The 15,471-nt window shown below is 33.7% G+C and overlaps 1 protein-coding gene across 3 annotated transcripts in view; it reads left to right on the top strand.

Annotated features, from left to right (window-relative positions):
- The window catches only part of Mondo (MLX interacting protein mondo), a 284,390-nt gene that overhangs the window by 249,825 nt on the left and 19,094 nt on the right, over window positions 1–15,471 (top strand). For all 3 annotated transcript variants that reach the window (XM_075364989.1, XM_075364990.1, XM_075364991.1), the window contains exons 12-14: window positions 5,441–5,557; window positions 9,289–9,416; window positions 14,179–14,302. In XM_075364989.1, coding sequence (XP_075221104.1) covers window positions 5,441–5,557; window positions 9,289–9,416; window positions 14,179–14,302 — 369 coding nt within the window. The remainder of the gene's footprint in view (window positions 1–5,440; window positions 5,558–9,288; window positions 9,417–14,178; window positions 14,303–15,471) is intronic.

Here is a 15,471-nt window from a genome sequence, read left to right on the forward strand (position 1 = left end):
TTAATTAGTCTTTTTTTATTAAGCCTTTTCTCTCTATTTAAAAGTTCTACTTGTTTACCATATCATTTAAAAAATAACTGTGAACACCACAACCAAAGTTACTAATTACACAGCTGTGTCGTTTTCTACTATAAAATTTAAGTTTGAACCTTAATTCTAAATCAGTTATAATATTTAACTCTATTGCTTTGACATGTAAAACAGAAAATACTATTTACCATACTGCAAGGTTTCAAATAAATTAATAAATTTTGATGAGTTTGGTTAATGCATCCTTCTCCTGCAGTTTTTTAAAAAGTTTTTAATATTTTTACTGTGTTCATAAAGGATTTTAATATTTTGTACAAAGTTTATTTTAGTGTATATTGAAATTATAATTTTTTTTTAACACAATATCTACATGTTGCTTAGTTTTTAATGTATTTACAAAAGTTTCATTTTCACATATAAAGGGAACATTACATCAAATAATTTAATAGTATTGAAATTAAATTATTGTAAACATCAGTTGTGTTATTAGAAATTAGATGAAGTTTTGCTTAGTGTATGTGTATTATACGTTCAGAACTACATCGCATATGATTTGTGTAGTGATTTATGAAAATCAAACTAATTTTATTAACTGATGGTTTTAAAGACATCTATAAAAAGCAATTATTTTTAATTTTTTTATTAAGATATTATTATTATTATTATTGTATTATATAAATGTATATATCATATCATATGGTTTACAAGTACACAAAAGTATCCACAATCAGATGGAAATGTCCGAATTTGACAATCCAGAGCACCTGGAGTCACTTAGAGTCCCCAGATCACTGTCAGACGCTTGAAGTGGGCACTACATAACAATATGTTCTATTGTCTGCTCCTCCATTCTGCAGTCACAGTTAGCAGACGGGCAAAAACCCCTTCTCTTCAAGGTGTTACGACACCTCCCTTGACCCGCCCTAATGTGGTTCAGCCTCGATCTGGTTTGGCGCGGTAGTTGGAATTCCTCAACCTTTGTTGGATCTTGAACCAGGTTAGCATTGTTGGTTGGACCTTCATTCCAGCATTGTCGCTACTTGGAGGCCACATACCCGATACTTTCAATAAAGTATCAATTTAGAATTGATACTTTCTAAATCACCCCAGGGCGATTTACTTGACCTCAGCCGAGTTATTGTAGATCTTGTAGGGCATTGTAAAAGGGAGAGTTCTTATGAGAATTGATCCTCTTGAGCAAGTCTACCTTAGCTGCTTTTCTCCTCAGATCTTGCAGAGCAATATTAGCCAGGACAGGCAACCACTAAATGGGAGTAGATATAACAGTACCAGTGGTAATCCTCATGGCTTCACTGACTTGCACATCAATCTTTGTTATGTGGGTCCTGTTTTCCCACACAGGAACGCAATGTTCACCAGTCATACACAAGAGCAAGTGCAGCAGAGTGTAGAGTATTGACGTCCGCACCCCAACTGCTTCCGACAATCTTGCGATGTAGATTCACTATTAACCCAAGTTTCCTAGATAACGTGATGTACTGTTATTTGAATGTCAAGGACCGATCCAGAATGATTCCCAGATATATTGGATTGTAATTAGGGGGCACTTCGATTCCGTCGAAAGTCACAAGTAGCTTCCTTTGGGCTTCTTTATTATTTAGATAGAATGCTGTAAACTCAGTTTTATTTGGGTTAGGCTGAAGTCTCCATATGAAAGTAATCACTCAATTTCATCAGATCTCCTGTCAGCACACTCCCACAGTGAATAAGATCCTTACTCTGGAAGACCGATGCTAGATCATCACATACTGGATTTTCATGGAGTCCGTGTCTGTCATGTCATGGATATCCAGGTAAAAGAGAATGGAGGCCAGAACTGATCCTGAGGTAGGCTATTATTCAGAATACTCTATCTGCTAGCCCATCCATTCAGAAACACCTTAAAGCGCTTGTCAGAGAGCATGTTGCTCACTAGAAACACCAGCCTTTTTTATGGGATGACCTCAATAAACTTTGACATCAATCCCCCTGCACACAGTGTCATAAGCTGCCGTAAGATTCACAAAAACTGCAGCTGATTTGAGACCTCACTGAAATCCAGCCTCCACTAGAGTTGTCAATGTTAAGATCTGGTCGCAGCAGCTTCGATGCTTCCTAAAGCCACCCTGCTCAGCGAGGATGATTTGAACAATGGCCTCTTGAATGCAATTTAGAATAAGACTTTCTAGTAACTTATAGGTCATGCTGAATAACAATACTGGTTGATAGTGAGAAGCATGTTCCGTCTTTGCCTGGTTTCAGGATAGCTTACCTTAGCCTGTTTGAAAATCTTCTGCAATTTTCCAGTTCTTAGAATTTCATTGAAAAATTCAATGAGTGACAATCTAGTTTTAGGTTCAATGGCCTTGAGAAACTGCAGATATATGCCATCAAAGCCAACAGCTTTATTTACCTTCAGCATATTTCAAGGCTGTATTAAGCTCCTCAACACATAACAACACAGAAGTCATGTGGGTAGTCTGGATGTGGTTTCAGATGGAACCTCTTTATGTACAATTCATTTTTCATGGTTCGTGTGTGCGCCTTGTCTCTTTTAGTTTTAAAAATCTTCATTAGTCTGGATGCTACATCATTGGCACACACATGTGACTGTACTTGACAACCTTAGATCTATACCAAGCTGCCTTATAAGGTCTCAGGCCTTCCAACTAGAATGCATAAAATTGAGTCCTGCTGTTTTTTTATACCATTTTATCTCCTGTTCTTATTGAGAGCTCTCAAGAGGTCATCAGCTGTTGTGTCATTGTGAGATTCCTGATACTCAGCATATAACTCATTGCACTCTTGAGACCATCCGGGGATATACTCCTTCCAAAACTCATGTGGAATACATCTCCTGGCATTAACTTTAATCGCACTCATAATTGGTTGTGGAATTGGTGGGAATCCACTGAATGGTTATTATTAAGACCCCTCCGAGATAGTTCCCTGTTTTCAAGCTGAAAATTCCATCGAGGTTGAGGGACGGCAGCGACTAAAGGAATTTCAGTACCATAATGAATTATGATGCCTATGCTGGCTGCATGGGAAAGTCCCAATGACATTTTGTTGTGTCATGTTGCTATGTCTAGATTTATATATGATGCACAAATCAGGAGAATAATTCTTCAGCCATCTTCTGAGCAATGTTCATTCAGCACTGCTTTTGTTTGTAATTCAAAAATTTGGAACAAATTTTGCTGCCACATGTTTCATGTCCAAAACATCTGAAAAAATTACTTGGCATGAGATAAATGACATACCAATACCATCGGCAACCTCTCTGATAGTAATTTGGTGATTGTTTACAATCATTTTCTTCACTTTTTCAATGTTATCATTGTTTTTTGATGTGGTGGAACAGCCTTGGCGCCTTGAAGGGCGCTTGCCATCTTCAGTGTGTTCGCAACCCTCATGGATGTTTGTACCACTGTAAATACTTACTTTATTCTATTCTTAAAGCTAAATTTAATGCAAACTCTTTGTTCCATTTTTTCCACAAGTTAAAAATTGCCAACCATATGAGAACACATGTGGGCTTTTCAAAAGCCAGCAGTAAACTAAGCATCCAATATAGCCATTTATAACCAATATAAATATATGAGGTGCTACCAAAAAGTTTGGGAAATTTGAATTTCGCATGCGAACCATTGCTGGTACGACCTGCTGCCGCTAGATGTGGTTAACAATACACTTTATGAATCAGTATTCCAACAGCTGTGACGGTGAGAGGCTGGCTGCATTGTTGACTTTCGTGCGGTTGTGTAACGTTGTGTTTTACTCCTTCGGTGAAGTTCTAAATGGTAGATTTTATAAAGCAAAGAACCTGCATCAAATTTTGCTTCATGCTTAAAAAAACTTGTGCAGAAACCCATCGCATGCTTGTGGAAGCATGGAAGCATTTGGTGACAATGCTATGAGTAAAAGTAAAACTTTTTTGTGGTACAAACGATTCAAAGATGGACAAATGACAATAAGCGTTCAGGAAGACCATCAACAAGCACAACACTGGAAAACATAGCGAAAGTACAAGAGGCTGTTGTTGCAGATTATAGACAAACAATCCGCAATCGTACAAATGTCATATGGGTCCGTGCAATGCATCTTGTCAGAAAATTTGAACATGAGACACATTGCTGCAAAATTCGTACCGAGGCTGTTAAGAACAGTTGTTTCTGGCCGCTGTTAGAACAGCGACCAGAAACAAATTTGCATAGCTGTCTGTAGTGAATTGAAAAATTCAGCAACAGATGACCCCAATTTCATCTCCAACATCATAACCGGTAATGAGACATGGGTGTACAGGTATGACCCTGAAACTAAGCAGCAGTCGTCGCAATGGAAGTCGCTAAGTTTGCAGTAACGTGAAGTCCATGTTGATTGTTTTTTCGACATCAAAGGCATTATCCTTAAGGAATTTGTTCCTCTTGGTCAAACTGTCAATGGGATGTTCTATTGTGAAGTTTTGAAGCGGTTACGTGAAAGCATTAGGCGTAAACGTTCAGATCTGTGGGGTAAAAATAGCTGGGTTCTGCACCATGACAACGCGCCCGCGCACACATCGCTAGCCGTTCGGAATTTCTTGGCTTCCAAAAAGACGGTAGTGATTCCTCATCCACCCTATTCGCCTGACCTTGCCCCGTGCGACTTTTTTCTCTTTTCAAAAATAAAATTTCAATTGAAAGGCCGTCGTTTTAACACAATTGAGGAGATTCAGGAAGAAACGCAGAATGTGCTTCGAACACTTACACCTGCAGACTTCCAGGGATGCATGGAATCATGGGAAAAACGCTGGGATCACTGTATCAATGCCCAAGGGGATTACTATGAAGGAGACAGTGGAAATTATAAGTTATGGTAAGCTATTTTATTTTTATGATAAAATTCCCAAAACTCTTGGGTAGCACCTCGTATATTAGGGACAAACATACCAACACAACAAAAAAAATTTATGACAGTTGGACTTAGCATGGAAAATTTAAGAATTCCGCATAAGTTTTTATCAAACCTCAAGTATGTATATTGATTTTAATTATTTAGGTTACCTACCGTATAAAATCAATACAAAAATACACAAACATAAAGCAATAATAATATAGCAAAAAAAAGAAAAAGAAAAAAGCTATTTTTACTTTATATTTTTCCAAAATTTCTCAACTTCAGGTGCAAAAAACATTCATAAACTGACTACAAAACTACTCTGGCCTGTTTAAAATCAAAAAGAACACTAAAAACATTTATGACTTTTGTTTTTATAAATATTAATATTCAACCAATAAATTTTTTATTGAATTTATTATTATTGTCTGAATGTGTGTATATGTTTTTATGTGTGTGAGTTTGCTAGTAAGCCAATAAGTTGAAGTTTGAACTGCCCAAGAGCTTAAGGTTTAGTTTTATGTGAGTCTAGGAGCATAGACGAGTGTGCCATATAAATGCTGAACAAAAAAGGAGATGCAACATCAAGAATGGATTTGATACTTTACATGCCCTTATACCACAACTCAATCAGAATCCTAATGTCAAAGTAAGTATTATTTATTAACCTAGTATTATTATTTTTGTATTATATGTAAAATAAAAAAAAAAAACATCTTTATAGAATTTTCTTAAAACAGTAAATTATAGTAGAAGTATTTAGTAACGAGAGGTTTTCCTTCAGAGGTTTTAAAGAATTTCATGGGATATTATTATTATTGTTATATTATCCATAGAATATTATTATTATTATATTATCCTTATATTATTTATTATCCAGACTAGGGTCTGGGTTCTAGTGTGTTCATCCAGACTAGACAGGCCCAGATGTAGTCTGGATAATCTGAAAGTGCCTTATAGTCTATTGAAATCACAATAAGTGTGAATGTAAAATATGTAAATTTACTTGAAATGATTTTTAATAAATGCATTAATAATAAATTAAACTTTACTTATAATAAAACCAATTTTGAAGAGAATACCACATTAATTTACATTTCTTTAAGCTAGAATGGACAAGTCCAATTTGCTACAACAGCTTACACCTGTATAGTGAAACCTGATCTATTTTTGTATCCTGCTATCAATCTGTATTCTTTAATTTACATATGAAAAATATATTTTTTTTCCATTAGAAAAAATTTGTAAATTAAACCTATTCTACTGTGTATGTCATAATAATTGATCAACTTGAAATTTAAAAAATCTGATAAGATTTAAAAAGTTGGATCAAAAGAAATAAAAGAAGAATTCTATATTTTGTAAAAAAAAAATAATTTATATTTAATATTTTAAATATCCTTACAATAAATTGGTCCAGATGCCCAGGATTGAGGAAAATAGGGTTATCTTTAGCAAATTTTCATTGTTATTAAATTTAAACTGTTTATGGCTTTAAAGAGAGTATTTCTGGTTTTATTTTGAAGAATGCCTTTTTAACTTTTTCTAATCAAGAACAGGTATATTTGAGAGTGTTTGCAGTCTCTAAGGCTTCGAATAGTAACCTTACAATAACTGAAAAAAAATTCCTGGAAAGGAAATTTTTGGGGAATAATGTTGTTTTCTATTGATAAATTGATCATTGAAAATTGGAACTAAATCGATATGATGGTAACTTTCACAAAGCTGGAAGGAACAAAGATATTTTAGTCTGAAGCAAAATGTAAACTTTGTAAATACTTTTTATGTGTGATGTACTTACATCACTTCTCTGTTTGTAACTATAACTCAGCACAGTGGATTAAAAGATTAGAAAGTTTTTAAATTATCAATATCTTAGAAGAAGGCTAGGTTTTAGTAAAGGATCAATACTGAGTGGAAAAGTACTTTTCCAAATTCATTGAAAGTGTTTTTACTTTTAATAATCGTGTGTTTTGTTTCTTTAAAATCAATGATTTTTGCCCCTTTTGATTCCATTTGTGTTTTTTTTTTTATTTCATAACTATAATATTAATAAAAAAATGTTGCATTATATTTATTGCTTTAGATTACTTTGTTTAAATTAACAACTACTACCTCATGATTATAGTATGTCATCAAAAAAACTCTTGTGTTAGAAAAATTATTTATCACTAGATGAGAAAAATTTTACTTAAAATGATAGTAAAATAGTTCTATATCATTTTAGTTAAAAAAACCGTAGGAATTGTGGTAAATTTTATACTGATTTTTTGCCTGATTTTCTTTTTTGCAATTTCAGTGTTCCATTATTCATTAAGAAATTATATAAAAAATTATTAGTTTATACAGGGTGTTTCATAATGTTCTTCAGAGTTTTAAAAATTGATTAACAAAAAACTATTTCGCTCATAAGAATAAAACAAATACTGTACGAAAAAGTACTTCAAATAGTTTTTTCCACATATACTAGGCAGTTAGTAAACCATTTGCTTGCTAGGCATCGACAGTAGAGAAAATGGCTGCCACGGGAAGTGAGAAGTCGTTTTGTGTGTTAGAATTTGACTTGTCAAAGTCAGTAATTTCTGTGCAATGTGCGTTTCGGTTGAAATTTCATAAGCAGCCACCAAGTGACAATTCAGTTCGTGCATGGTAAAAAAAATTAAGTGAAACCGGTTGCTTGTGCAAGCGAAAATCAACCGGTCGTCCATCAACCTCAGAAGTCAATGTCAAACTTGCAAGTTTCATTCGCAGCTCGTCAAAATCGACTATGGCTGCAGGCAGAGAATTAGGAATTCCGAAAACAACAGTGTGGAGAGTTCTCCACAAACATTTATTATGCAAACTGTACCATCTTCAATTAATCCAGCATCTTTCTGATGGAGATAAAACACGTAGGCTCGATTTTTGTTTACAGTTACAGGAAAAGATATTGTTAGATGAAGGTTTTCTAAACAAGATAATTTTCAGTGATGAAGCTACTTTCCATATTAGCGGCAAAGTAAACCATCATAACGTGCGAGTTTGGGGAACTGAAAACCCACATGCTTATGCGGAACACATTCAAGATTTTCCGAAAGTAAATGTTTTTTATGCGATCTCTCATGAGGCAGTGTATGTGTTCTCATGAGGCAGTGTGTAAGTTCTTTTTTATGGAAACAACAGTAACCGACATGATATACCTGGATATGTTACAATTATGGCTTATGCCTCAGCTACTCAACGACTTCATTTTCCAGCAAGATGGTTTTCCTGCCCATTTTCATAATGAGGTTCGACAGTACCTTAACACAACATTACCTCGGTGCTGGATAGGACGTGCGTCTGAAGAAGACCAACACATGCTGTGGCCACCAAGATCGCCAGACCTCACGCCATGTGATTTCTTTCTCTGGGATTACATGTTAGATAAGGTGTATCCCACCAATACCATATGTTATCGCTGAGCTAAAGGATCGCATAATCAATGCAATCAACTCTATCAAAAATGACATGTTAGAACAAGTTTGGCAAGAGCTAGACTTTCCTGTTGATGTGTGCCATGTCACCAGAGGAACACATATTTAACATTTATAGATTTTAACAAAAACTGTTTGAGTCCTTGCATCACCTCATACAACTTTCATTTAGGTAAGTGAAATACTTTTTTGTACTGAATTTTTGTAACTCCTAAGAACAATATGAAACACCCTGTTTATTTAAAAACAGATAAGAATATAGCAAATAAGTTTGTATTTTTTTTTTTCACTGTGGTCTTCTATGAAGTGACTGTACTCTTCCTTTTAAAAATTCACTATTAATACAAAAAAGTAATGTTAATACACACTGTTCACTGCAAAAAATAATTTTATATTATACTGAAAGCTGAAACAGATTTTTTTAATCATGTTGAAAATAATCATCAGAAAAAAATTATTTAAATAATTATATGATCCGTTCTTAAATATTCATTTTTTATGTGATTGCCTAGTTAATTTTAAGTTATGTTTTGTTGGAATGTAGTTTACTAAGAAAACAGACAAAAATTAAGTTTTGTTTATTCATAATAAACTGTATTTCACATAAGCTTTCTTCAGAATTTTTTATTTTTATTTTCTGTATAATGTAGAAAAGGACAAGATGTTTAATATGGTATAAAAGCCAAACTTTTATGTCAGATGGTTGGTAAGGTTTAACTCGTCAAAGATGAGCTGAATATTATAATAGAAATTCATTAATTGTATTTGTACATCAACAATTTTTCTAATTGTTTATTTTATATATGTATATATATTTTTTTCTAAATGTTATTTCTTTGTAAGAGTATAATAATATTCTATATTGTACAGTATGCATTTCATTTTATGTTTTATATAGAAATTTTATATATATTTACCTTTTCAGTTGAGTAAAGCCGCTATGCTACAGAAAGGTGCCGAATATATTAGACAATTAAGAAATGAGAGAAATCAGTTAAAGGATGAAATGGACAGTTTAAGGCAACAAGTTGAATGCCTCAATTCTGCCATAAGGTAATAAAAAGTAAAACATTTAATTGGAATAACAATATACTTATTGTCTAATAATATTTTTAAAAGAATATATTAAGGAATACTTTTACAGGGTGGTGGAAATGAAGTATTAAGTACTTTATCTTTCATTATTAAATACGAGGGTTATTTTTTTTTTTCAAGGTCCGATCGGTCACAAAATTAAAACCACAGTGAACATAAAAAATTTTTTATTTGTAACAAGTACTTACATAGTTACGCTATTTCTCTACATAGTCGCCACTCCGATTTAGACATTTGTCGTAGCGTGGTACCAACTTTCCAATACCCTCGTCATAAAATGGAGCCGCCTGTGTTTTCAGCCATGTTTCTATGCTGGTCTGCAGCTCGATGTCTGTGCCAGAATGTTGTCCTCCTAGCCAGTGTTTCATGTGAGCAAAGAGGTGAAAATCGGATGGAGCCAAGTCCGGGCTGTATGGTGGGTGATCAAACACATCCCAACGAAAATGCTGCAGGAGTTTCTTTGTTACAGCTGCAGTGTGCGGCCAAGCATTGTCATGGAGAAAGACAATGCCTGATGACAACATTCTTCTCTGCTTATTCTGAATTGCCCTTCGTAGACATTGAAGAATCATGCAGTATGAGGCTGCAGTGATGGTCATGCCACGTTCCATGAATTCGACCAAGAGAACTCCATTCCGATCCCAGAACACAGTAGCCATACACTTTCTGTTGGAGAAGGTTCGCTTGAACTTTCTTGGTTTACTGGGAGAATGAGAATGCATCCACTGTTTGGATTGTTCTTTTGTTTCTTCAGTTTTGAAATTGACCCATGTCTCGTCCCCTGTGACAAATCTTCTCCTTCATTGTGGTAACGCTGGACAAACATTAGGGAGGCATCCATTCTCATTGTTTTGTGATGGTCGGACAGCATCTTGGGATCCCATCACGCACACAGTATGCGGTACTGAAGTCTCTCACTCACAATGGTGTAGAGAGCTGACCTTGAAATTTCAGGAAACTAATCACTCAATACAGAAATTGTGAACCGACAATTTTCTCGAATTGCCTCATCCACTCGCTCAACGAGATCATCGGTTGACACTCGCTTCATAACCTGACCGCCTGCATCATGAACATCTGTACGTCCTGCTTTAAAGTTCCTGCCCCATTGTCGCACTTTGCTGTCACTCATTGAAGTTTCACTGTACACATTACTTATTCGTCGATGAATTTCGGCTGCATTACACCCCTCAGCCTGAAGAAATCGAATTACCGCACACTCTTCACACTTGGCGGGAGATGCTATTGTTATAGACATGCTTACTGCGTGTTCAGAACTAAATGAAGTGATGTGGCATGATTGAAGGCATACTAGACACGCTGCGCAACACATATGCGCAAAGGTTCATCCGATTTTTGCGCGAGTTTTTATTTCGCGACCGATTGGACCTTGAAAAAAAAAATAACCCTCGTGTGATATTCAATTTTTTTTTAAATCGATGTCTAAAGACTAACTTTTTTTAATGTGTACTATTATTTTTGGTTACCAATTCCTTCTAGTCTAATATTTCGTCATGATGTATTCTTTAAAATATCGTTACAGGAAAACACCACTGTTTGATAAATGCCCATCACATATCATTATACTTAGATATTAAATGAACCTCAACTGTTGCACAAATAACTGCCTTGCTGTGTCATTATGGACTGAGTTGACCTTTTGTTGAAACTAAATGTGAGGTCTGTACAGGAAATTTTTAATTATATGCCAACAGAGATATTTAGTGACTTGCAGTTGGCAGCATTGTGTTTTGCATAATCTCTTCTGTGACCATATGTTCTTGGATTGTTGATATCTTGTTTAGTTTTCATGTTATTATTTGAGTGCAATGTGCAATTTTCAGGAGCAATGATACAACATAATATTTTGAATGAAACTGGGGAAAACTTTTACAAAAATTTTTCAACTTTTGAAACAAGCTTATGGAGATGATGCTCTGGGTTGTACGCAATGTTATGAATGGTTTTCACGATTTAAAAGTGGTCATTAATCAATTGAAGATGACCCTCAACCAGACAAGCCTTCGACTTCAACTGATGACATCCATGTTCAGAAAATCAATGATCTGGTGCATGCAAATTGTCGATTGACTGTCAGAGAACTTGCAGTAGAGGTTACTTGCAGTAGAGAGGTCTTGATTGGATTATGCCGTGACATTCTGACAGAAAAATTGAACATGCATTGAGTTCCAGCAATGTTTATTCCTCATTTTAAGACCAAACAGCAGAAAGAACATCGAGTGGACATTTGTTGGCAACTTCTTGTACAAGTTGATGACAATGAAACATTCATGTAAATAATTATAACAGTAGATGAAAACTGGGTTTACAGCTACAACATTGAGACAAAAGGTCAATCATCACAATGGATTGGCAAAGGAGGATCTCCATGCCCCAAGAAAGCATGTCAGTCTCAATCTGATATCAAAGTGATACTCTCTGTTTTTTGTTTTTTTTTTTAATTTTAATGGAATTGTGCATTTTGAACTCTTGCCTTGAGGTGAAACAGTGAACCATGCGTACTACAAGACATTTTACAACAGTTATGTGAAAAAATCCGCAAAAAGCGACCAGAGCTGTGGCAAGATAACTCGTGGTTCCTTCACCACGACAATGTGCCTGCACACTCAGCTTTGTCAGTTTTGTGCCAGAAATCAGATGGCTGTTCTCTCTCAGCCTCCCTACTAACCAGACCTGGCTCCTTGGGATTTTTTCTTATTTCCGAAATTAAAATCAGTTATTAAACGACATTGTTTTGAGACAATTGATGACAGATGACATTAAAGCGAATTCGTCATGGACCATTTCAGAGGAAGCTATCCAGGACTGCTTCGTGAAGTAGAAAAAGTGTGTGAATAGGAGAGGGGAGTACTTTGAAGGGAACAAGGACCACTATTATTTGTAAAATTAATAAAGATTAAAAAAATAAAGTTTGGTTATTCCCTGAATAGACCTTGTATTTTTTAAGTTTTTTTTTAAATTATATTTAGAAGGATTAGAATGTCTGGTTTTAACTATTATATACGTCAGATCTAATTGCAGTTTTTGTACACAAAAGTTTTCAAAAGAGTTTGTATAGGAAATTACTATCTACGATCAGCAGAGGCTGCCTACCTCAAATCGTACATACCAAAAATGTAGTCAAAAAGGTCATATTTTTAACATGGATTCAGTAGTCAACTAGCAAAAAACCTTCAGAAAGTTATAGGTGTGGAAAAAATTAAATTATTTGGGATAGGGATAGTTGATGATAAAAGGATGATAATCTATCCACAGAAAACATAAGAACAAGACAAACAACCTCACCTAAAGAAATTAACCTCTAGGCGATAAAAATCCATTTCCTCTACTGTCACTTGAGAAACTTAAGATGGGAACAGAACATTACTGATCAGTGATTTTTCATAGATAGCTTCAATACAAGTATATGCTATAATTTGCTTTTACTCCCAGATAGTAAAGAGGCACCTGTGGCAACGTCAGATTTCATTAAGGGAAATTTTTGCCAATCCCAGAATTGTGTGTAATAATATTCTTTGTGCATAAATATTCACTCAGTTTCTCACTGGAGAGCATTAATTAGATCATGTCATTTCAAGTTAAAGCTGAGAAACTATATTATTTTGATTCATTAATATGCAAAAATATTGCATGATCATTTTTCCTTCTCACCAAATACTATATCTTTTTAGTATAGTGTTATTCACAATTTCTTACTGTTTTTGAACAAGAAAAATCCTAATTGTTCTTAAACCCATATATGTAATATATAATTAGCTTCATTTGGCATCAATATGGATAGTTTGATGCATTATCTTCTAGCTGATGAAAACCTTTTTCTGATTGTATTATAAGTTTTTGTTTTGTCAAAAATAAAATTTAAGTAAAAATTACATAATATAAATAAGTTACAATTTGATAAGTCAAAAATTATATTGTATTTAATTTTCTTAGAAATTTGTTGAGTTTACATCAGCTGAATAATTTTCAATTTACTTATTGACCCTATTTCATGTTATTTTTTATCAGCCATAGAATAGTTGTTTATGTTGAAATTAAAAACTGCCTCGAACGAATTGTGTTTGAATTCATTTCTGAATTTGCATTGTTATCCCATACTTTATAAAAGATCCACTAAAACACATGTTTTGAATATTATTTCATTTTCTGTTTCATTTAATAAAACCGAAACAATTATAAATATACTAACTACAAAACAACCTCAGTTTGGATTAGATAACCAGTATAGTCTCAAAACAAATAATTTTTTCATCATTTCTCTGTTATTTGTTCTTTTTCAATTCTTGAAAAGAAAGGTGATTATAGCACTATGTCCTTTATTATCATCTTTCGAAATTAAAAGTGTTAAAATAAGGACACCAGTCATATTTAATAATTTGGGCCATATAACCAAATTTAAATAGCACTGGATGGAATTTCTGTTTGAATAGGTAACTGAATGATTTTTTTGCTGCTTACTGGCTGATAAGCGCAATTGATATAATGAAATATAAAAAAATCATTACTTATTTAACTGTTCATTTATTTACCCCTTTATCATTCATGTACTTGATATCATCTTGTGTAGAATATTTTATTTTATGTATACAACTTTCATATGTAGTATAAATTAAAATCTCTATTGCATTATAATTAATAAATTAGCTTTATATGCAAATCTATACAAGTAATTAATTTAAATATGTACTTTTTATTCTAGTAATTGTCAATCATTATTGCCAGCTACAGGAGCTCCTGTATCAAGACATCGTGCTAGTAAAATGAAAGAAATGTATTACGAATATGTGTGGGCACGTACTCAGGAAAACTGGAGATTTTGGATTGTATCCTTTACATTATCAGTTTTAGTTTATTATGTAGGACAGAATTCTGATATTTTACTTTCTTAGTCTATTTAGTATCATCCATTCTAGTAACTTTCCACTGCCATATCGACTGGTGCCCCCTTAATTCTGTTAACAATAGACCTCTTAAATTCAAAGATGTACCTGATTGTCTCATTTTTAACATGCTGCAGTCGTGTGAAACTAGCTGAATGATGCAAAAAATCCTTTCTAGTTCTTCTGATATACCTGTACTTAATTGCCAAATTCTGATCTTGTACATAACTATTGGTTAAACAATGTTGTCTATTAGTGCAATGTTGTCTTAGGTAACAACATTGCACTAGATAATGTTTGTGAACCATAAGAAAGAACTGAGATCTCTAATTATATCTCTGGTTAGTACCAAGCTCTAACATATATTGCTGTTGGATCCTGTTGTCTGTAATGAATATTCCAAGACCGTATGTCTATCCTGGCTTCTTATAGTCTCTCCTTGTTGAATATCTAAATCCATCAACTCTCCCACCAATAAATACTCTTTGACCTCATGCATTACGTCATAACTAGATAGTTTTATTTTAATTGTATATCATTGAGAATCAACCAGTGTTCACTATGTAGATTATGTCTATCAAATTGTACATCAGAACAGTATAAACAGTATATATTAGAGGCATCATAGCATGTACTGCTATGATGTCTCTGATAAATTTATTTATTTATTTTATTTATAGTGATATATACTATCAGAAAAATACCTATTAGAACAGTACATATCCTCTATGTATTGTATTGCTGACACTATGCTGTGCAGTTGTAGAATACTTTGTCTTCTAAACTTGCACCTTATTAGCAAAGTAGATGTGCATCTTTTCAATAAAAGGTTGATAAAGCAAAATTCAAAATAAGTTATTTACAATGTATAAACATTTATATCCATTTTTCAAAAACAAAAAATCTAATTTCAATGAATCTAATATCAGAATAAAAATTAGTTTCATTCTCCCATACCACATTAAATGACAATTTTTTTAGATTTAATATGTCCCTATGTTTAAGTTTTAAAACGTCTAAAATGCTATGTACAAAATCACTTGCAATAAACAAATTTGTAAAAAATAAATCTTATTTTGATCATTGATGGCTGAAAAAAACACAAATTGGCA

The sequence above is a fragment of the Lycorma delicatula genome, chromosome 4 (genome assembly GCF_047948215.1).
Source record: "Lycorma delicatula isolate Av1 chromosome 4, ASM4794821v1, whole genome shotgun sequence".
In the NCBI taxonomy this organism is placed as follows: Eukaryota; Metazoa; Arthropoda; class Insecta; order Hemiptera; family Fulgoridae; genus Lycorma; species Lycorma delicatula.